The 24,299-nt window shown below is 39.7% G+C and overlaps 2 protein-coding genes across 11 annotated transcripts in view; one reads left to right on the forward strand and one right to left on the reverse strand.

Moving 5' to 3' along the window:
• Positions 1-11,434, forward strand: part of LRCH3 (leucine rich repeats and calponin homology domain containing 3) — a 104,762-nt gene extending 93,328 nt beyond the window's left edge. For 6 of the 8 annotated variants that reach the window (XM_057739234.1, XM_057739237.1, XM_057739235.1 and 3 more), the window contains 2 exons: positions 1,752-1,829; positions 5,338-8,683. In XM_057739234.1, coding sequence (XP_057595217.1) covers positions 1,752-1,829; positions 5,338-5,538 — 279 coding nt within the window. In that variant the 3' untranslated portion in view covers positions 5,539-8,683. Of the gene's footprint in view, positions 1-1,751; positions 1,830-5,337 lie in introns of all 8 variants that reach the window. The other 2 variants (XM_057739236.1, XM_057739241.1) reach the window with 1 other exon arrangement.
• A 1,213-nt stretch (positions 11,435-12,647) lies between these two features.
• The window catches only part of IQCG (IQ motif containing G), a 36,930-nt gene continuing 25,278 nt past the window's right edge, over positions 12,648-24,299 (reverse strand). For 2 of the 3 annotated variants that reach the window (XM_057739247.1, XM_057739246.1), the window contains 3 exons: positions 15,586-15,717; positions 14,625-14,726; positions 12,648-13,143 (listed from right to left, as the gene is read on the reverse strand). In XM_057739247.1, the coding sequence (XP_057595230.1) occupies positions 13,009-13,143; positions 14,625-14,726; positions 15,586-15,717 (369 nt within the window). In that variant the 3' untranslated portion in view covers positions 12,648-13,008. Of the gene's footprint in view, positions 13,144-14,624; positions 14,727-15,585; positions 15,718-16,778; positions 16,814-24,299 lie in introns of those variants that run through there. The other variant, XM_057739249.1, reaches the window with a different exon arrangement.

The raw sequence follows: 24,299 nt of genomic DNA on the forward strand, positions 1-24,299 counted from the left end.
TTAAAATTATTATTACTCTCCTTCCATCTCATTTGTTGCCTTTTACCTTTTATGATAAAGCCAATCCTAGCCCCTGCTACCTTTCTCAGGCCAAGATAATAGTACCTTCAACCACTATTATGTAGTTACCTTGTTTCCTCTCTTCTTTTGACAGTATAATATTCCATCTTTGAAGAAAACCCAGATATTCACAAGTAAAACTTTTTTCTTTTTTCCTAGAGATGGTACAAGCTTCCATCTGCTTTGTAAAAACTGTAGGTCAGATGTTTGGCTGCAGAGGTTTTAGCTTCTATGCCTTACGCTTAAACCAGTAGGTGAATTTGAGCAATTGAGTTTGTTAATTACTTTGGGAAATGGGATTCATATTTCTTTCCTACACGATAACCCACTTGGCAAAAGAAATTTATCACAACTTTAGGTCATGTGATGCAACTATGCTCTAGTCATCAGAGATCTTCTCAGAAAAGCAAGCTCACTAGTTAGTGAGTAGGGAAGTTTCCTATGGGAAATTTTTACCCTTTGGAAAGTGATTCTTTAATCCAATCTTTTAAAATTCAGATGTTTTAAAAATCTTCAGTATAACCACTGAGTAGAGATGTGATGCACCTGTAGCATATTTATGAGCAAAGGCTATTGCTTTTTTAATGATTATTTTCTTTAAAAAGACTGAAAGAAAATGAACCAGAGTGCTGTGGTTGTATTTGAATGACTGAGCTGTGGGTAATTTTCTTGCTATTCCTCCCAATTTTCTTTAGTGTATATTGTTTTTGTTTTGTTTTTAATATTTATTTATTTATTTGGTGGGATCTTCGTTGTGACGTGCAGGATCTTTCATTGCAGCATGTGGGCTCAGTAGTTGCCGCAGGGTGGGCTTAGTTGCCCCATGGCATGTGGGATCTTAGTTCCCCAACCAGGAATCAAACCCACATCCCCAGCATTGGAAGGCGGATTCTTAACCACTGGACCACCAGGGACGTCCCTAGTGTATATTGGGCGGGCGGGGGGGGGCGAGGGGGGTTGGTTTTTGGTTTTTTAAAAATAAATAAATTTATTTATTTATTTGTTTACTTATTTATTAGCTGCGTTCGGTCTTTGTTGCTGCTTGAGGGCTTTCTCTACTTGTGACGAGTGGGGGCTACTCTTCGTTGTGGTGCGCGGGCTTCTCATTGCGGTGGTGTCTCTTGTTGAGGAGCACAGGCTCTAGGCGCATGGGCTTCAGTAGCTGCGGCACATGGGCTCAGTGGTTGTGGCGCACGGGCTTCGTTGCTCCCCGGCCTGTGGGATCTTCCTGGAGCAGGGCTTGAACCCGTGTCCCCTGCACTGGCAGGTGGATTCTTAACCACTGCGCCACCAGGGAAGTCCCTAGTGTATATTGTTTTAAAGTGGAAAAAAAGTAAATCTTCCTCCTAAAGTTTCTCTATTTAGAACTTGCCTCACAAAAATCAAAGCCCAATATCAAAAGTAGGGGTGGCAAAGTGTGGGCCACAGGCCAGTACCTGTTTCTGTAAACAAAGCTTTATTAGAACACAGTCCCTCTTATTTGTTTATATATTGTCTGTGGTTACTCTTAGCAGATTTGAGTAGTTGTAACAGATCATATGGCCCTGAGGCCTAACATATTTATTATTTGATTCTTAAGAAGTTTGCTGACCCTCTGGTCTAGAACATTGAGGCAATTTGCAAGAGTATTTTCAGTTGGCAAATTTTTTTAAACTTTGCTAATAACATCATGTTTTATCTTTCCTTTGCAGCCTAAATTAACAATGGCAAAATGCAGACGAAATGTGGAGAATTTCCTAGAAGCTTGCAGAAAGATTGGTGTACCACAGGTAATAAATGTGTCATTTTTTTATGTTGCTAAATAAATTTGGGTGTTATTTTCCTAAAATCTTTTAGAAATGCAAGTATCTGAAATCTTATAGGATAGTTCTGAGCTAAGTTGATAATTATTAACATGATTCTGTGTTTGCGTTACTAGAGTCAGTCATTATACGTTTGAGCAGTTTTCCTTATTTCCAAGGACCAGGCAAAGAAATCATATACATATGAATTTCAGTGTTGTAATAAGTAATCAGTGCTTAAGTAATCAAAAATAGTTATCTTGCTATTTTTTTAAATATCCCCACTTGCTGTTTGACTTCTGTACAACTTCATACACAGTAGAGTCTATGCTTCAAAATAAGTGCACCTCAGACTAAGAATGCTTCAGTTGGCTTCAGTTTTTTAACACTTGCTTTAATACTTTTAAAAGATGTTCATTTTGAAATAATCTTAGACTGAGAAATGTTGCAAAAATAGCCCAGAGGGATACTGTGTACACTTCACCTAGGTTCCTGGACTGTTAACATCTAACATAAATATAAATGTAGTATGTCGCCAAACTAACAAACACCTAGACAATGCTGTTGACCAAATTACAGACTTTATTTTACCGGTTTTTCCACAAAGCTCTTTGGAATTGGACACACAAAATGCCACCTCTAGGCACTTGTCCTGCTGTTGAGGTTTTTTGCCTCCAGGTTCCTCAGTTATGGCTTTCTTGCCCTTTCATAGTAGAAATAGTTAAACTTTATTTATAGATGTGATTAATTCAGTTACCCTTTTAAAAAATTATGTTAAGTGTGGTGCTCTTAGAAATAGTATATATAATGACATGATGTATAGATAAATTTAAAGAAATAAAAACTGGTACCAATTTGATACTTTTTTCATTAACCACAACCGTGACAGTTCTTGTCACCATATTTTGTCCAACCTTCAAGGAGAAAAACACGACTCTTTTCTATCACCTTCTTAATTAGCTGTCAGAAACGCAGTATTGGACCTGGGGCTCAACAACTTTACTTTTTCTCTCAAAGTTAAGCCCTTGTCCCAAGGGCTTTCACTGATAACGACTTGTTTACCCAGTTCACCATTCTTTTCTGTAACTGACGTGAGTTGAAAAGGTCATAGCATCCCTTGTCCAATGAGCACCTTTCCCTTTCTGCTCTTTGAAGAAGGGGAAGAGAGCCCAGCTCCACAGAGCAGCTGCATTAGTCAGTGTGAATTTCCATGAGTGTTTTTTCATCCTTTTACTGAGTAGATTGTGATTCTACTACTTATTTTTCATTTTTTTCTTTTGAGTTTTTTTTAAGCTGAGTTATAAATGAACTGAAATTTATATGTAGTGGTAGTTATCAAGGACCTTTTTTGTTCCTGTGGACAAATTGAAAGCAAATTTATCGTTTTCATATCATATTTTCTAAAGGCTCATCATCTCTTTTAGAACAAACCATTTTTAAACATATTGAGAGCATTAGTAAGATTCCTAGATAAGTAGCATACATTTGGGACTTCCCTGGTGGTCCAGTGGGTTAAGACTCTGAGCTCCCAACGCAGGGGGCACGGGTTCCATCCCCAGGCAGGGAACTAAGATCCTGTATGCCGCACAGTGCATATATATATAGTGTACGTTTCTCCATATTAACAGGCAGCTTCTGATATTCACATGTAGACGTTAACATTCAGTGTTTCCCTTACACCTGCTGAAGATGTTTCTACCTGACCATCAGAAGCATGCACAGTAGTCTTTGAACAAGAGAAGGTGGCATGGGTTGGTGCAGGGAACGGGAACCAGAGGAGGGATATGAGTGATTCAGAGGAGATGCTGCGTACCTAGAGAGAGGAGCGCTGACAACAGCCCCACACAGCAGGACGTGCCGGCACACCTAGCCCACTTCAGGCCTGTTACAGGACTTCTAACATTCATTGCACATGTCCTCGAGGCTTTGCAGAACCGCCATCTGTCTCAGATTTAAAGCCCCTGCACTGAAATCCTTTCAGGATGGAACTGCTATTGGTCAACAAAATCAAAAGCAGTGTGCCTTTTAAAGCATGCATTTTAACCCACCATTTGCCAAGCAGTGGTTAACAGTATTTATTTGAAGGCAGGAGATAGAAGAAATACAATTTTAAAAGACTGGGTGTCTTTCCAGGGTTGTTTTAGGCTGGAGTCCTTGACACATCCTTCGCTCCCTCTCCCCAGCCAGAAAGAGGAAATGGGCATTCCACATGGGCCACCTCTTCCTTCTCCACTTCTGCCTTCCACCCACATCTCACCCCCACCGTCACTACCACTTTTAGATGGGTTCCTGTTATGCTGCTACTTCTGCTAAAACAGTTAACCATTTGCCTAAAACAAAAGGAAGGAAAATGAATAAATACAGACTTGTGGGATTAAACTAGCATTCTCAGGTCCCTCTGCCATGGGAGGGAAGAAGAAACCTTGTACCTCTTCTTCCTTTGTTCTCCCCTACTTCCGGGCATCATGGCCTTTACCTAAACATGACCACCTCTGCTAGGTTTGACTTGTAAATAAAATCAGGCATGTAGTAATGATCACTTCTGAAAACAGTTAACATAAAACTTAATACTGAAAAATTTGTCAGATCCTCTTCCAGAAAACATGTATAAAGGCGAACAATTTCCCTTCTCAGTATAACTTTTTAAATGTTTACAAGTAAAATTATGAATGAAACACTGAAGAATAAAATGACTGTTGAAAACCTCCAACGAGGTTGGCCATATGGATGTTCTCTTTACTGTTATGCTTTTATTATATGTTACATTCAAAAAACTATAGGGGGTGATAGAAACTTTTGAGTCCAATATCTTATGTCCTAGAGTTACTATATGTTATATGTGAAAGACTATTTTCCTGTTATCAAGCCCAGTAATGCTTTTATTTATTTAATTTCTTAATCTGTGAACTGGAGGGTCTGGATGATCTGTAAGGCCCCTTACAACTCTAGGTTCATTTTGTATAATTAGTAAACTAGACTTGGCTTAGAGGAACACCAGGTTATTCAGGACACCTGACTTCCAGGTAATAAATTTCCCTGATTATTATGTTTTCTTCATTTTGTGAACGTTGTGACTCACCTGGCTTTCTCTGAAAGCTTCCCTCTGCTTGGCCCACCCCCAGCTTGCCCTTGCTTTCTGGCCTGTTCTTTTTTGGTTAATAGGGAAGAATGAGTCGAGAAGGAAGTCGCCTCACCACCCGCAGGCCTCACGTAACCCTCAGTGGGCATCCACCTCTGCTCAGTTTATCCTGGATGTTCACGGTAGTCACCAGCAGTTTTAGTCTATTTAGTAGTAAAATCGAGCTCAGCACTTAGAGGAGTCCTTGTGGTTTTCTTTTTCAGCATTTTATTTTGATTCATCATAATAAAAAATGTTACCTGATATGTTTCTTTGAATATGAGTGAGATGATCATGTTGAATTCTGTACTCAAATCTGTATTTCTGATCCACTGACTTTGTTTTTCTGTTTTCCTTTCCTGCTCACACTCTGGACAGGACAATCTTTGTTCCCCTTCTGACATCCTTCAGCTAAACCTCAGCGTAAACAGAACTGTTGAAACACTACTTTCTCTTGGGGCCCATTCGGAAGAATCCAGTTTTGTCTCTCTGTCTGTGCAGCTCCTGGGTTTTGTGGCATTTTACTGTACTTTAATGCTAACTCTCCGTGTGCTTTATGACTGGGTCGTCCCCCTCTAGCCAAGAGTGCATTCCGGTGATTTTCCCCCTCACTCCTGTGCTTGGTAAAAGAGGTTTGTTTCTCATTCAGAAGTACTTACGTATGTGCTGTTTCCTGGCCATCAAAGAGCTAACCAATAAAGGAGATAAACCCTTTCCTGTGTGTCCAGATGCGCAGCTCATCACATCAGGAAGCGTTTACGATTGCTCACGGAGTAGAGAGACCAGCATTTCTCTTCTGCTCATTCGTCCATTCTCCTGGCCTGTGTGTGGCCTTGTTTCTCTTATCATAAATGCTGAGCAGGTTCTACTAATATAGTCCTGAGTCTGTTCTTAGAAAATGACTTAGAACTTTATTTCCAAATGGCATAATAAAATCTCCACCTAGCCATTTTTCCATGCCTCAACATAACTTAAGTGTTGAAATTCTGAGAAGTATTAAAATTATAAGTTGCTGAACTTTTTAACAACTATTCAGTAAGGAAACAGTTGTACCCTTTCTGTTCTGGGGCACCTCGTCACTTGGATCTCCGCATTGAGCTGTGCCCTGAAATCCTGAAATCTCTCGATTGGTAGGCGCAGGTCCACCCAGTAAGCATTTGTTCTCTGGACATCTGGAAGGCACTGGCCATTTAATCTTAGTAACTTCAATTTGATCTGAGTGTTTAGTCCAAAGATAATGTAGGTTCCCTCGATCGCTATTCTGAGCCCATTGTGTACACTGAAAACAGTACACAATATCAAATTGTACACTTTAAATATATGCAGTTTATTGTATGTCAATTGTATCTCAATAAAAGTTCTTAAGGAAGAATAAATAAAAATAAATATAAAAGTGCGGAAAAGAAAACAGTACACAAGCAAATTATCTGGAGCTGACCTTTCCGGGGTAGGCGCCTGTCTGCACATTGAGTACGTTTGCTGTCTCTAACTTCAATTCTAGGATGCTATTGAGAATTTTAAATTGGAATTTATATTTCCAGTATATTTGGACCATCTTCATAGGTGAACTTACATTTAATAGGCTGTTGAGGAGAGGATATCTGAACAGTAGCAGGTAAAGTATTAGGCAGCAGTATCTCTGTTCTGTACCCAAGGTAATGAATATTGTCTTTCAGAATGCTTAGCATGTTAGCTGCTAGCCTTGCTGCTTGAGGCTGCTTTATAACTGCATTCAGATTCTCGTTCTCATAGTGTTTCTGAACATTCAGGAGTCTCCTGAGCTCTGTTCATGAAATTGGACAGCTGAACTCAAGTGTGAAGCGAGACTGTGAGGAACCTGACATCATGCTGTGGAAGTCAGTCTGAGGATCTGAGTGCTTTGGTTTTCTTTCACATTAAATGGGAAAATTATTTCACACATTAAAAACGGTTTACTTTTAACGCTGAAACATTGAACACTGTGTTGAAAACTTCATTTCTATACAGTAGTAGTGCCTTTCGGAGTTTGGTGGCGGGGGTTGTGGTTTTGTTTTTAAGATGTCTCTGAGTCAGAGACCATTCAGTTTTCTGAAGTTTTGTCCCTTCAAAAAAAAAACACCTGCTAGAAAAACACATGGTGCCGTGTGTGGTTTGGGGGGAGTGATGGTGCCTCCTCTTCAGAACAGAGTTCCCTCTAAGCCAGCTGGAAGGTAAGTGTGCATCTGGAAAGCGTAAACCACGGAGGGAATGTCTGAGCCGTGGGTTCACAGGTCTCAGGGCACCCCTGAAAACAAAGCTCAAGGAATTGGCCTCAGAGGAAATATATGTCTCCTCCAAGAGCAAAACACACTGCAGGTTGATTTGAAGTATAGTTAATCTATACTTGTAATTGCACTCAAAAGATTTATACAAAGTTGCTAGTTTTATAAGATCAAAAGATTCCATTTACCTTGTTTTATCAAGGTAAGTATTAAAAGGAAGTCATTAAGAAGCACAAGTACCAATAACTGCTCATAATATATACTTGTTATATTTTTTATTGCAACTGGTTTTATAAAACTTCCTAGTAATATTTTAAGTGCCAATGAAAAGCTGAGAAAGATCCAGTTATCTTCTTTAATAAATACTTATAGTCTCTTTTTTAGTAGGACCAGAATTCCACTTTTTTTCCTTTGAGAATAATCTCTTCTTTCTTTCCTCTAACCAATGATAGATGTTATTCTTATGATATGCCTTTTTCTCGTATAAGGATTAACCAAACACATTAATGAGGTAAACAAGATAGAAATAATTTAACTTCCTTAAGCAAGCATGTAAACACTTTTCAAATAGATGTTAAGATGTTCCTGAGAAAGCTCATGTCGTAGTTCTGCAGCATAATTAAATACCAGGATATGAAATGCTTTTTCAAATTCATCTTTTTATGTAAGTTCTGTAATTCAGATTTTTAAGTAATTCAAACTGGGCCTCCTGTGAATTTACCCAATGTAGGGGAAATTTTTTCAAGTACATCTAAATCTGAAGGATATGCTTCAGTTTCTGAGCTGAGATCCCTGCCTGGTGTGAGAACCCTGATCTTCATAGTCAGGACTATAATGTAGATGGTGGCATTCCTCTCTCATACAGTCTGAGTTATGGCATAAAACTATCTTACATTCCTGTGGTTTGTAATTTCCGGAGCGCTTTCTCCTGCAGTGTTATATATCCTTAGGCTTAAGCCATCTGACAACTTGGGACTGTGTTTCTGTTTTCACCTGCCTCAGCTTACTGATCTGCGTTGCTCTTTTATGTATCAGGGATGAAGGATGTGGCTTTTACTGCATAGTACTATGTTTATCCTCTGTTGTGTGTGTAAGTGTATGTAACTTGCCCACTTTCCAATATTCAGGATGATCTGTGTGTATTTTAGTTGTATTAATGAAGTGACAGTGTCAGGTACCACGTCTGTGCAACTCAGAGGTCAGATTCCCAGGCACTGACTTCTCATTTCTCAGTTCGTTATTATGAGGGAGAGAAGAGATGCTTATTTTTTCTTTTCAGTTCTGTGATGTTCATCCTCTTTTCTCTTTTGTTTGTTTGTGTGTTACGTTGTCCCATTTCAGGAGCAATTATGTTTGCCTCTCCACATTTTAGAAGAGAAGGGTTTGAGCCAGGTGGCAGTGACGGTCCAGGCTCTCCTGGAACTTGCCCCACCCAAGCAGCCGCAGCAGCAGCAGTTCTCTGCCGTGTGAGGACTCCCAGCACCTTGGGCGTTGGCCTGGCCGAAACGGAACAGGACCGCGTGACTGCTGCCACCAGCCGTCTGCTTAACAGAAGCGCTTATGTGTTCTTAAAAGGGACTGTTTCCATGATTCCTAACAGGAATATTTTGCTTCATTTCTCCATTTTAGGGGAGGTTATATCCATTTGCATTGAATTGTTTATGAAGTCACAGGTGGTTTTCACAAATGAAACTTAATTCTATCATTATTGAGAACCCAGCGCCGAAGCCTGAGCTGGCTGAGCTTTTTCTAGGGAGTGGGCTCCAGGAGCGCGTACTGAAGACTCTCTTCTCAGCAGGACGTGTGGCTCTCTTGAAGGCACAGACATGCTGTTACCTTCACCTGTTTCCAAACTGTCCTTGTTCACTAGAATCTCCTGGAGAATTTGTTATAGTACGGAGTCTCACTCAGGTCTAGAGTAAGGCCTGGATATCTGCATTTCAGCAAACATTCCAGGTATCTCACGTAGTGGAGACCACTGTTCCAAGCTGGATATTTGTGTAATTTGGGACAGTAATGACTCCACTGTGTTTTTGAGCCACATTTAAAATCCAAAGCTCTGTTATGACTGACTACTTAGACGGTTCTGTCCAAGGTAAAACAAAACTAATGTAGACAGTCTAGATTTTGCATAGTAAAACAATGAAACAGCTACCGCTGGATTTAAGGCCAGTGTCCTAGGCCTCCCCCCGGCTCCAGTTCACCACCACGTAGAGGGTGTCCCGTGTATCATCCCAGCACTGTCTACACGTCATAAGCAGGCACCTACACGCAGGCAAGAGCATGTGGCACTCTGCATCCGACCCCCCCCTTCTCCACAAGCTGCTCCCAGGATGCCCGGACCCGCACACACCTTCCAGTCACAGCAGATTCACTTCCAGCTCCCGAACTAATGGAAGATTATGAAAATAAAGGAAAAGCCAAGTTTCTTACGTTTCTTTCAGCTAACTGCCAATTTCCATAGCTGAATTAAAGCACTTGTGGCATTTTAAAAACAGCTTACTGTCTTTTCATCTAGCCATCCAGCTCCCCCACCAGTGCCTTATTTAACTCCATTGTGGGTGCAGTAAGAGGGCCCAAGGGCTCGGACAGCACAAAACTAGGAGCCTTTATTCAAGTCTAAGCCACTTGGGTCTTTCTTCCCCTGTATTTTGAGGCCCTTTTAGTTGTCAGTGATATCTTCTGGTATTCACTGCCTTTATAAACCAAGTAAATAGAGAAAGTGAAGATACTAGTTACCTAGATTTTTTCCTGTTAAGTGTTCTGGAGTTTCTTTACCAGTGCATACGTTTACACATTATGCTCTTTTTATCGTGTAGCAGCATCTAAAAGTAACTTTGGATAAAATCATGTTGAGTATCTGATCCAAATAATGTTTTCTCCTTGTTCTCGCAGGTTTAAACTTGCGTAACACAAAACATCTGAGCTCAAAGCCCAATCCTTCAGGCTCCTTCACAAAAGTAAAATTAAAATGTGTTTTAAGTGCTTAGAGCCAGACCCCGGTATCTTTATCGTTCCAGACAGACCCACCAATCACACGGCTTGTTCAGAATTTAGCTGTGTATATTTTTAAACTATAGGTATTTTTACTTCTAGCCAACAGTAAATCTTAGTACAATCTCCAGATTATAGAGAGCCATTTGAAATGAAATTCAGCAAAGGACAGGACGATTTGTCACATACTATGCAAGGAATAATCCCAGTCAACATACATAATGCAATCTTTGGAACATTTGTGACTAATTTTCCCATGGGAATAATTGGAAATTTCAACTTACTTCACATTTTATACATAGCATGACACCTTATTCATATATATTTATCAAACTAATTCAAATTTACATTTGAATTGTTAGAAAATATTTGTGTATACTTTTGGTTGATAATAAACAAAATACATTGAACGTCTTTTCTACATCAAGATACAAAAACAAGTCATGATGTTTTTGTTGGAATATTTTAGTACTCAGTGTTTTGTATGTACCTTTATTTTTTTTTAACTGGAAGGAAAATTTAACATTTAGCTTTACTAGACTCTAACATAAGATGAAGATGGCTTTGCAACAGTTCCATCTGACCATTTATGAGCTTCCTACCGAACAGTGAGCTTCCCAGAGCTGAAGTCTGAAAGAAGGAAAGGCTCAGTGCCTGCCCACCAGGACCCCTGCCAGCGGTGGCGATTTCAAGTCAGCAGGTTTCTGGGCTTTCGAACGCATACTTGCTTAACACCTCAAACCAGTTTCCTCTGGAAACAACGCGTGGGAGGAAACAGAACAGCACACATAGTGGCAGGTCACTTTCCTTAGCAGCTTTTGAAAATACAGCCTCACAGCTAATCAAGGAGTCTGACTGCTCTACCGGATAACAGCCCAGCAGTGATTAGTGATGCGTCACTCCGCTAATGCCTATGATGGGTTTTTTAAACTAAGTGCTTAAATGGTTATAGAAATGAAGGAAAAGATGGATATTTAGAAACCTTTTTATATACATATTGCAGTAAGATGGTTTACAGCAGGTTTCATTTTATTTCTGAAGATGTTGTAAACATGTAATTAGTAAAAGATTTTGTAAAACACTGTCTTATATTTGTATGTCTGTAAATATAATGCATAAATTCTAAGAATAAATATGTCAGTATCATGTATGTTATTTTAAATTGCCTGTATGCTACCTTACACATTGACATTAAAATAAAAGACAGCACTTCAATAGCATGAAATAAAGGCTGATTTGAAAATGTTCATACCTAAAGCATGGTTTCCTTGGCAAAAATAAAAGGGTAAATTCTCTGAAGGAACATCGGTAGAAACTGGGTCCTCATAATGGTCCCTTGAGATCAAAGTGTACTTTTTTAAGGACATGTAGGTGTCAGTATTGTCCTATATTTAGAGTTAGATATAAGGCTTAATTTTGAAATACATGTGACACATTTGGAGAACTTTTTCTCTTACAAATTACCAATGGTGCTATAGGGAAAGCTTTCGCATTCCGAGACATGCTATTCTGATTAATCAAGGCAAGAATGACCCAGTGGGCTCGTTCTCTTAGGGGAAGAGCGAGAAAGACAATCAGCTTTACGTGCCAGGCACAGGTTAGGTGTTTTCACGTGCTTTACCTCTTAGTCTTAATACCCCATAAGGTGAGAGTGAGTGAGTAAGCAAAGCAGGTATAGACCCTGGTGTCTCACTTATCAAAAATACCTCCAAGCTCCGTCTCCCCGCTGACCTGTGTCTGCTGTCTTTCCTGTGTGTGGGCTGTGTATCCTGACATCTCATGTCTCTCTTGTATTTATCATTTATAGTCCTACCTGTTTCCCAGAAAAGGAACTGAAGCAGCTTATATTAAAATATATGTTCCATGCCACACACAACCCCTCCCGCATAAAAACAGTTAAGTGATAATAAATTTAAAAGGGAGGCAGGAACCAACCTTTATTAAAACTTTACTGGGGCGGGGGGGGGGGTGGCCTTCCCTGGTGGCAAAGCGGTTAAGAATCCACCTGCCAGTGCAAGGGACACGGGTTGGATCCCTGGGCCGGGAAGATTCCACAGGCCTTGGAGCAACTAAGCCCGTGTGCCACAACTACTGAGCCCATGTGCCGCAACTACTGAACCCCTTGCGCCTAGAGCCCGTGCTCTGCAACAAGAGAAGCCACTGCACTGAGAAGCCCACGCACTGCAAGGAAGAACAGCCCCCACTCGCTGCAACTAGAGAAAGCCCATGTGCAGCAACAAAGACCCAATGCAGCCAATAAATAATTTTTTTTTAAAAAGTTAACGTTTAAAAAAAAAATTTTTACTGTGTATGTATTACACTAGACACTTGATAAATGTCATCCTGTAGTTCCTTCTGAACACTTCACTTTTGCTCCTAAGTGTCATTTATGACACACTTTGCTCCTAAGTGTCACTTTTCACTGTAAGTCAAGGTGAAGTTGGAGGCAGAGACTTACAGGAATCACTGCAGTTAGAATGCATCACTATAAGGTCATGTGCTGCTTTTCTGGTGAGAAAGAGCAAGAGGGATCCTCACGAGACTCCTAGAAATATATCTTCCCAGCAATTTTTTTTTTTTCCAAATTATGAAGACGCCCTAAATCCACAGTATAGTCCTAATTCAGGGTTTGAAAACTGGTATAACAGGCAAGGTAACCTAGTATATCTAGCATAACGAGGCCTCACCTGGGAATGTCCAAATAAGAAACAACCTAGAGATGAGTTATCTGTGACGGTAAGAGATGTTTCTTACTCTCTTCAGGTCCTCCTTCCCGTCTTCAGGACACCAGCAGAAAAGATAGAAGATAATTTGGTCACTTCTTGCCTCTCCGCTTGTCCTTGTCCTTGTCTTTGCCTTTTGAACCCTTGCTGTCATCTTTGTCCTCCTTGGGCATTTTGAAAGCACCGATTTCCTTCCGCACCACAGTGCCTCGCCACCAGGCCTGGAGCTGGAAGAGAGCAGGGAAGTGAGTACACTCTGCAGTATGCGTGACAAGCTGCATTCGTTCCACACAAGGGGGTTGTTTTTTCATAAACTAACTTCTGTGAAGGTGGTCTCCGAAGATGCAGAAGTGGTCAAGCATGCTGTCCTTAGAGCAGTGCTTGCCTTTGTGCAGGACCCAGAGCTTAGGTCCTGGACTCTCAAGTTCTCAAGGAGTAAAAAAGACAAGAAGCTGATTAGACCTATCTTTGCTTTGCACTCAGAAACCTGAGTCCCTTGTACTGCTTTATGAACATCCAAGTTCCCCAAATCTAACAACCATTTGATCCAAAAGGGATGTCAGTTACTTGGACCACAGGCAAAAGCAAGCACTCAGTCAGAAACGTGCAGATAATCTAGATGATTTCAGTGGGCTTCCTGGTGCATTTCAACCTCTAATGATCAATTAAAGGATCAAAACTCCCCTTTAAAAAGGATTTAGTCAGCTCCTTTGAATATCTTAGTCATTAGACACAACTGTTCTAAATGCAGTCGGGGCTACTTTAAAGCCCCAAAGACTGGAAGCAAATCCACTACTGCAAAGAAAACAAAAATGTCTTCAGCTACTCACAGTCTTGCTCTAAATCGAGGAATCCTGACAATAAAAAACACCATACAAGCTCAGTAAATACTAACTATACATCTGACTCCTAACGGAAAGCTCAAGTCTGGGTTTGGTCCCAAATGCACTTAAAGCTTCCTTTCTTAATCCACCGCCTAATATATACCCCAAACCACAGCGTGCACACCACGGGGTCTCAGCAGACACTCCTTCAGAGAGACGGGCAGTCCTCGGAACTACAGTTTCCATCCGGCTGATGTTACTTTTGCTTGAAAATACTTCCCAGAATCTGACTGGCCAGTTTCATCATCGCTAATATACACAAGTTCATATAAAACTGTCTTTTTTTCTGAACTGCTACATACCATGTTCACCTGGACTGACTCATAAATAAGAATTTTAAGAAGCAGTGGAAGGTTGGGGGGGAATGAATTGGAAGACTGGGATTGCCATATATACATTACTAATAAGAAAAAAAAGTATCACATTGTACACTTTAAATACATGCAGTTTATTGTATGTCAACTGTATCTCAATAAAAGTTCTTTAAAAAAAACAGCAGTGGGATATTAAAAAGAATTCCTTTAAGAGCTGCTTTGGTTAGAAATAGTATCTGTAAGTTTGACCTCTGGACACTAGTTCTAGGTTTTGCTTCCACTACTAGTCACCTCTTCTTTCCCAGATTAAAAACTGGGGGCATGTCCTTTTCTCTTAACTGTCTCCCTGCACCACGGAGTGTGTGTTGGCAAATTCCAATTATTAGGCCATGCTTCCTCACAGATCTCCTGTTCCGTGTCTGATAAAAAATGAGAGATGCTTTGCATCCTTCAGTGCCTGGCCAGCTGCAGAACTGAAAAGGCCCCAAGATGCCAATTACAGTTTTCTACCTTTATGATGCTCTTCAATTCCAAGTCATCCTGTTGTATCTTCTTCCGGGTCTTCTCCTTTTCTATACGATCTTCAATGATGACCTGTTCATATTCCCTTATCTGCAAAAGTATACATTAATCACATGTTACAAGGCTTGCCTGCTAAGCTGTTGCCCAGCCAGCCCTGTTTTTTGTTTTTTGTTTTTTTTTTGGCCACACCACACGGCTTGCAGGATCTCAGTTCCCCAACCAAGGACTGAACCCAGGCCACAGCAGTGAAAGCCCAGAATTCTAACCACTAGGCAACCAGGGAACTCCCCAGCCCTGCATTTTTCATACAGAACTTTAAAATGAACCAGGCCAAAGCTAAAGATAAACCAAAGAAAAGACGCACTTGATTCCTATATTATCAATATTCACACATTAACTTTATAATTGTTCTCCAAATTTTTTCAGCTTGAATAACTTAAATTTGCTTTAAAATCTTTAATAAAAATGAAATACTAACTTGATGTGTGGCTAATGACATTAAAATAATTAATTTTTAAAAAACTGATAGAATGTATACCTACAAATAGCAGCCATCTTTTAAAAGAAAAATTTGAGAAATTCTACACGTATTCAATGATGAAACCATTATCAGACGCTTTTTCTAAATCATCATTTATAAATCATCTTCAGAGATCATAAAGTAGAAATAAAAACAGTGTCTAGCTCACGGGGCTTGGGGAGGGTTAAATAAGTTATATATGTAAAGTAACAGAAAAGTGTCCGGGACAGATTAAGCACTTTTATAAAGCGTCCGCTGCTGCTGTCATTGTCCCCATCCGCGAGGACATCATCCTCATCACTGAGAAAGAGTCCCAGTGGTTTACAGGCACACCACTGTGTGACCAAAACAGTATTCCTCAGCTACTGCTGCTCAGCTACCAGCCACCCCTCGGCGCTCTGCCTTACACTAGCAATACTGCTTCCTTACCGTTTTTGCAAGTTCTTGAAGGTGTGCTAAGTCACTGGCCTTAGCAGCTTTGAGAGCATTTAGTTCATTCTGTTTCATTTCTGTGTCCTTATCAAATTTCTCCATCCAGAACTCTAGCTTCTCCTCAAGTTTCTACGTGGAAAAAAACATCAAAATATGGCTTCTACCAGACACAACACAGTATATACTGTATGAAATCATTTATAAAAGGTTCAAGAACAAGCACAACTTTTCTCTAGTGATAGAAGTCAGAATGATGGTTCCTTTTCGGGGGAATTTACTGATTGGGAATGGGGCAAGAGGGAGACCTCTGGGCTGCTGTAAATGTGCTCTGTGTCCATCTGCGTGGTGGTTACACGCGTGCTTAGACATACTCATCAAACTACACACTTAATATTTGTGTACTTCACTGTGTGTGCTATTACTCAGTTTTAAAACGGTGGGGAGACTTTCCCGGTGGACCAGTGGGTAAGACGCCGCACTCCCAATGCAGGGGGCCCGGGTATGATCCCTCGTCAGGGAACTAGATCCTGCATAGATGCTGCAACTAAGACTTCACGTGCCACAACTAAGAGTCTACATGCCGCAACTAAGCATCCACATGCCGCAATTAAAGGCCTGCGTGCCGCAACTAAAAGAAGCCCGCATGCTGCAACAAAGACCAGGTGCAGCCAAAATAGATAAATAAATATTTAAATATTTTAAAAATTTTAAAAATAAATAAAACAGGGGAAGAGGGGCTTCCACATGTCTGGATAAAGGGAGTTGCAGTGAAGCGGAAAGGAATAGAGGGTAGGTAGGCGTTCTGAAGGGTAAGCAAGGGCATCAGACATTTCTTTGGTTGCCAGCACTAGATACTAGTCAAGAAGGGTGCAATGTCTTCAAAATTCTAAGACAATGAATGTGAATCTAAGAGTCTATTCCTAGCCAGCCTCATATTCAAATGTGAGGGAAAGAAAGAAATATAGCTAGTCTTTCTAAATGAATTACTCAAGGATATACTTTAGCAAGATAAAAGGAAAGAGGTATGATTAAGAAACAGTAAAATGTATATTTAAGCTATATGTCATAAATGTTTAGTAATAAATCATAATCTGGAACTAAAATCCCAAACTAGGCAGTGAAGTCTAGTGGAAAGCGCACAGGCTCTGAAGGCAGACTGTCTAGGTTCAACTCCCAACGTTAGCACTCACGTTTATTCAGCCCTCCAAAGCCTCAGTTCTCTCATCTGTAAAATGGAAATATGTAATAAATGATTTCAACATGGGATGTAGGAGAGGAAGAGAAGAGGTAAGTAAAAGCTTTGCCTTAATAAAGGCAAGAAGATAGAGATACCGATCAGATTTAAGAGAAAGAACAAAGTTAAATGTTTAAGGGTTACCACTGCAAGAGAAGAATGTATGACAAACTCCTAAAGCACGTAACCTCCAGAATGAGACATCAATAGGAGCCTTTAGGTGGCACATTACCATGATTTTTTAAAAAATCCATCACAATCCATGATTCTGATTAAGTTAGAGAGAGCCTGTTCGTTTGCGGCAATCAATCATGTCTTTAAAATCTTTCTACTCTTAACACTTGTTTTTTTTAATCAAAAAGAGAACAGGCTCCAGGCAGGCAAGAGGAGCTGGCTAAAATGTAATAACATCATTTGATATTTATTGCACTTCTATTTACATTAATTTCTATTTATGGTAAATGATACTGGCGTTCCTTTTATAGTAATGATATAATCTTAACTGAAAATAAATTGCTATAGTTGTTTAGGTGAATAACTAACTAGAAGATAGTAGTAATACAGGTGGTACGCAGATATACCACGAAACCAGGAAAGTGGTATGCAAATAATTGAAGTTTGCATTAAAAAGCTGGATATCAAGCAATAAAAGTTCTATCAATTCCACTATTAAGAAGGAGAGAAAGAACTAGAAAGCTTGGAAAGCAGTAAACAGAAAATAAGATGGAAACATTACGTATAAACAATTGAAAAATCACAACAAAATAAACTGTGGTAAATTCCCCTATCAAAAGGAAGAACCTCCCAGATTTTTTTAATCCAACTATGAACTATTTATAAAAACCACAGTTAATATAATCAAAGCAAAAAGAAAGAAGGTTTCTCAATCAATATCTGGCAAAACAGAACTCAAGCCAAGAATAATTAAATGAGACAAAAAGGGATATTTTAAACTGATAAAAGACAAGCTTCATTAAGAAGATATTACAGTTATAAACTTTTATAGTCTAACAACATATTTTGGAATATATAAAGCAAAAAATCATTAGAAATGTAAGAAATTGACAGATCCACAATCATCTTAGGAGACTATCACATTTCTCTGAAATTAATAGCTCAGGTAGACCAAAATAAATAACATGAAGAATTTGACAGTTAGACTAACAGACAAGTACACAACTTTGCACCTAACAGAGAAAACATTCTTTTAAAACACCCATGGAATATTCATATAACATGAGCATATATTAAGCCTAAGTAAGAGCTCTACAAATTCCAAGCATAAGTCTCACATTTGACCTTCTGAGATCATAACGGAAGGCAGTAAGAGTATAAACGTCAAAGCATTGTTGTGAGCAATAGAAAGACAGCCTACACTCCTCCCTCTCCAACTTTAACTACCTGGACGTTTAAGAAATACCCTTTCTTAACCGAGTTTAAATAACTCGGGTTAAGAAGGAAACAAACTGTAAACTAAAAATTATGATGCCTATAATTTACTTTTAAAGGCACAAAAAAGATAAGATGGATTAATGGAGGAAGGATGTATAGACCTGTGATAAAGCCAGAAAAATAAAATGTGAATGGTAGACTCTATAACTAGAAGATGGGCTTTTGGGCATTCACTGTAAAATTCTTTAAACTTCATGTATATTTGGAAACAATCAAAATGCTGGGGGAAAATAAATTTCAAATTATTTGGAAATTAATGACAATGTAAGCATTATTTATTAAAACCTCAAACTGGGGACCCCCCTGGTGGCACAATGGTTAAGAATCTGCCTGCCAATGCAGGGGTCATGGGTTCAATCCCTGGGCCGGGAAGATCCCACGTGCCGCAGAGCAACTAAGGCCATGCACCACAACTGCTGAGCCTGCACTTTAGAGCCTGCAAACCACAACTACTGAGCCCTTGTGCCACAACTAGAACCTGTGCTCTGCAACAAGAGAAGCCACCACAATGAGAAGAACACGCACTGCAAAGAAGAGTAGCCCCCATTCACTGCAACTAGAGAAAGCCCCGTACAGCAACAAAGACCCAGCAAAGCCAAATAAATTAAATAAATATTTAAAAAGACAAAAAAAAAACCCTCAAACTGTACTCAGAAAGTTGTTGGTTTATATGCATTTACAAGAAAATAATAAAATTTAAAAATAAATGAATTGAGCATTTAATAAACTAGACAAAGATTAGCAATATAAGCTCAAAGAAAATACACAAAAATAATTACTTAAAATTAAAGCAAAAACCAGTGTGACGGGGAACAAAACAGATTTGCTCAATAAAGCCAAAAGATGGTCTTTATGAAGACCAATAAAATGGTCAAACCTTTGACAAGTTTCAGCAAGAAAATGGGAGAGAAGACACAAATTTTTGAAAATAAAGGATGAAAAAGATAACTTTGGAAATAAAAGAAAAATTTAAACTGTAAGAGACTATAGATCACATGTTTATATTAATAAATTTGAAATGAATGTTTTCATGAACTGGATTTTCTAGGAAGATGTAAGTTACCGAAAATGACTCAAAAAGAGTTTAAGTAAAGACGCCACTAATCATTAAAAAAAAATTGATAAAGGAGCCAAATATCTCTCCTTTAAAATGATACCCAGCAAGGTTTTATATAACTGAATTTTACCAGTTTCAAGGAAGAAATAATCTATCTTGTTCTATTTCTATTAATATTTTTTAGGTTTCAGGGTATTAAAAGATGGAAAGCTTTCGAGGGAGGGAGAGAATACGGGGATATGTGTATAAAAACAGATGATTGAACTTGGTGTACCCCCCCCAAAATAATAAATTAATTAATAAATCTAAAAAAAAAAAAAAGATGGAATTGCCAAGCTAGCATAACTGACCACAATACAACAAAGCAGCATCAAAAAAATTAATCTATAGATCAATCTCTTTTATGGAATATGTAAATACAAAATAAAAATCTACAATCCTAACAGTCTAGTAAAAGAATAATAAATTATGAACAAGTAGGATTTATCCCCATTTAAAGATGATTCAACATCAACAAATCTATTCATGTATTTTAACTGATGAACATATTAAAAGAAAAGAAAATCATATCATGTCAATGGATTAAAAAAACCCATCTCATGAATCTGAATACTCATTCCTGATTAAGAAGAAAAAAAATACTTAGCAAGATATGACTAAAAGGAAACTTTATTAACTTCATAAGGTTTACCTACCACCAACCTACAGCACCAGTGTCATACAACCCCCATTTGTGCAAATTATCAAATCGCCACCCTCCAGCTCCAAGTCATCCTTCCCCGGCCGCCCTGTGAAGGTGGATGCTTGCAGCAGAAACTTCCGTCCTGCAAGCTGGCACCACGCTCTCGGAGGGACACGACCCAAGAGCCTCCCGCCTCCACTCCGGTCTTCTGTTTCGGGGGCGCCGCTGAGGGTGGCATGGGTGTCAGACACTCGGCGGCACCTGTTCACCAGGTTTTGCCGACACAATAGCGGGACTCCTGCTTGCCAAAAACAGCCCACGGTTCCCTGCTTGCCGGCCACGGCCCTGACCCAGGGCACCAAAGCAAACACCTTCAGTAACCGGGGAACATAACCACAGAGTGTACCCACAGAACAAGCGGGCCCAGGGCAAATCAGACTCAAGTCTCCGCCTATCAGCTGGCCAATACAGTGCCCCATTTGAGGAGGGGCCACCGAGCTGTTTTGAGTCTCTAGAAATTAGCATCAATTCACAGCCAATGTTTAGTAATCTCAAAAGGTCTGGATATTTCCTTTTCTCCAGCGCAGAGCCAGTCCAATGAGCAGCCACAGGTCCCTGTGGGTGAGGCCTGGAGGAGGACTCGCTTGCATCGCTTGCAGCAGGGCTGCAGAGCTCACCCCCAGAGGGGCCCCCTCCCTTCAGTCAAGGGGCTCCGGGTCTGTGAATTGACTTAGTCCGGAAACCGGATGAGAGGCCACGAAGCTTCACTGTGGTGACTCAAATCAGGTTTTTGGCTACTAGACTTGGACTCTTTTTTCTGTTACACAGATCAAGTAATGCTTTCTCAGGCTGCCCGTCGACATTGTTCCTAGAGATATCAGGATTAATTAGTCACTGCCAAACATCCCTGTGGGCAAAAGCTTTCTGACTACTCCACAGCAACTGTGTGCACCTCGGCTGTGCTGGTTAATGTGCCTCTAGCTCTGCACAGTCTATCATCCCCACTGAGATCAGGGAGCTTGTATCAATGATATCACCCACGGTCTCACCTGGCCTACGTAAGAAAGCAACCACAGGGCTTTTCAAGGATGCAGGTGTTCCCCTAACTAATATGTTACTAAAGGAGTGTCTTCTGGGAAGGAGTGTCTCACAGAAACTGCCTAGAGGTGAGTGTCTGGGTTAGTGTTAGGTCACACGTGATAAATTCACACTGTATTCCTATCTCCCTAAGTCTGAATTCTCTCCTCCACATCATATCAAGGAAGCTCTGGCATCTCTACTTCATTAAATGTGGGCCACTGTTGAGTCCAGCTTTCAGTTAACCAATCAAGCAAACAAGAGTCATCTCCAGCTATAATAGGTAACACATTAAATACAGAATCTCTAGTAAATATACCCAAATCAACGAACTAGACCCAATCTAGTGTTAGATTCCACCTTCCTTGGTCTAACACTCTGAAAATCCATTCCCATATATGTCCCCTGGGTTTCTGCCAATATATATCAGTAAAGTCTTGTAATTCTTTTGGAGTGTAAGCCATTTCCCTGTGAGTTATAGTTATCTGAGTTGTCAACCTGGAATCTGCTGAGATTTGACCCTAGTGATGGATCCAGGGACAAAAGGGGTGATTGCACTAGGTCTTGAAAATGAGCAACCCTTTTCAAGGCATCCGCCTCAGATGAAGTTAACATCACAGGGTTTTCAAGGAAAGGAAGACTAATCTCAGACACAGGAGGGCAGGCTACTTCCATGGCAAGAGAGGCTTATAGTGACTTAGAGGTTCAAGACTGTCAATTACGTACATCTGAGTCCAACCAGGTGTCCCCATTCTAAGTTGCAGGGGCCTGTTCTTTCCCAAGGAACCCTAACTTGCACATGAGAAACTTGGCATGACTATGAATTCATATGTAATACTGACGGAAACATCATTAAAGCCAAGAATAGAAAAACGGTGCCAAATTATTAGTACTACCACTACTAAACACTGCACTTGCCATTCTATCTGTACAGTAAGCCACAAAATGGAAACAGACATATAAATAATGAAAGGGAAAATATAAAATTGTTCTTATCTACAGTCAATAAGATTTTCTACCTAGAAAATCCAAATGAATCAACTGAAAAACCATTAAAACTACTATGAGAGGACATAAGGAACCTGGACCCATAATACAGAAATGAATAACCTTTCCATATACCACGCACCTAGAGACATGTCCACTGACAGAAGGATGGTTACCTAAATTTTGGTATATGGCATATTATATAGCAATTGTACTGCCTTAGAAAACTGTCGGGAGCCGTCTGGACAAGCCAATGCTGTGACAAGGTCACCAGGCTCCAAGGAGGACCGCAAGGCGAGAACTCCTTGGAAGGGCATTTCGGAGCAGGAGGATCACAAGGCGACCGCTCCACCCATTCTCCATTCTGCTCTTTGTTTCTCTGTAATACTATGCTTACCACCCACGTCCCCTCCCTGTTTCTATGTCTCCAGGAAGGAACCAGGGTTTTTTTTTTTTGTTTTTAATGTTGCTCTTTTTTATTTTTATTTTAAATGGCACACGGGCTCAGTTGCTCCGCGGCATGTGGGATCTTCCTGGAGCAGGGATCGAACCCATGTCCTCTGCATTGGTGCATTGGCAGGCGGATTCTTAACCACTGCGCCACCTAGGAAGCCCCAAGAGCCAGGGTTTGACACATTCTTTCTCCGTGTCTGCCCCACCAGGTCCCCTCCCACCACTCCTTGGTGGAAAAGGCGGGCACCTCAGGCTACTAAATGCTGGAGAAAAGGGAGGGGTGGCTCTTTTTGTAATGCTTATGATTGCAGCAGGCATAAGTATAGACGTAGACATTAGGCATAGGTATGGGTGCTAAGGGCTATCGTTTGCTTAGATATAAGATTAAGAAGTTATTCACATATGTTTACCTCAGAGTCACAAGGTTTGCAAGCCAAACCTGACAAAAGAAAGAAACTGGTCAATGCTGAGGGAAGATATGCTCTATCATAAAAGATTTTTTCTGAGATATGTTTACTATATAAACACACAAAGCTCTGACAATAAAGAGAGATCCTGCATAGCTGACACAGGCCTCCCCGTCTCTTCCTTAAGCCAACGGCCACTCATCTCTTGGGTACTCCTGGACCCGCCGGAGCTGGACTTCGGCAGAAAACATTAAAGACAAACTAAACTTTAAAAAAAAAAAAACCCGAATCTGGAAAAATATATGTAGTATGATCCCATTTATGTCAAAAACAAATATAAATAAATAAATAAATGCTAAAAACAAGTAAGTAGGTACAGATATAAGTACGTACATGAAAGGAAAAAGACGTGGAAGAAATCTTTGGAAAGGGGAGTGATTAAGAAAGCTTTCACTCTTTAAAAATCTATGTATTTCTGTACTGTTTCCAATTTTTCATCAACAGGCATTTATGTATTGCTTGTGTTATTAGGCTGAAGAGCTGGGGAACACTAACTTCATCCATCCAACATCCATTTATCCATCTGATTGCTATCAAATACCTGCTCTACTTCTAACATCTGAAGCAGGTGACATGATACATAATCCTGAAATTGCAGGGGTACAGGTTCTAACAGCCTACTGACATGTTTTTCAGTAAAGGCCTGTGAGATAGCATCTAGAAATTATTTTCTTTAATCAGAGATTTGGAATTATTTACTGAAAATTCATCAGCTTTCTCAAAGGAAGGCTATATGATGAGTAAGCTGGAAATTTTTTCCTTAATTCATCCAACAGGGATATTTTGAAAGGTTCCATACATCTTGGTTTGTTATTAGTATTGAAAATACTAATTAAAACCATTCAGTCACATATAATTCACACAAAAAGAAATAAAATGAATAAATAAATACATGGGAAAATGGTCAATTCTATTAGTAAGCAAAGTAAGACAGCTCATTAAATTAGCAGACTTTAAAAAATATCTAAAACAGCTAGTTCTATTGAGGATACCTTGAAATTAGTGCCTGCATGCAAAATTGCTGATGTCAGTGTAAAATAGAAAGTACTAGCATTATTTATCAAAAGTCACAAAATACAGTCTCCCTGAATAATCTCATGCTTGAGATTTACTTTTAGTAAATAATTGCAATGAATAAAACAGTTATTTGGGCAAAGCTTTCATTACTGCATTATTTATAATAATGAAACTTTGGAAATAACCTAAACATCCAAAACAAAGAGTAACAAATTATGGAATAACCATTCAATGGAACATTATAAAACCATTTAAAATTATTTTATGGGGACTTCCCTGATGGCA

The sequence above is a fragment of the Hippopotamus amphibius genome, chromosome 6 (assembly GCF_030028045.1).
Source record: "Hippopotamus amphibius kiboko isolate mHipAmp2 chromosome 6, mHipAmp2.hap2, whole genome shotgun sequence".
NCBI lineage: Eukaryota > Metazoa > Chordata > Mammalia > Artiodactyla > Hippopotamidae > Hippopotamus > Hippopotamus amphibius.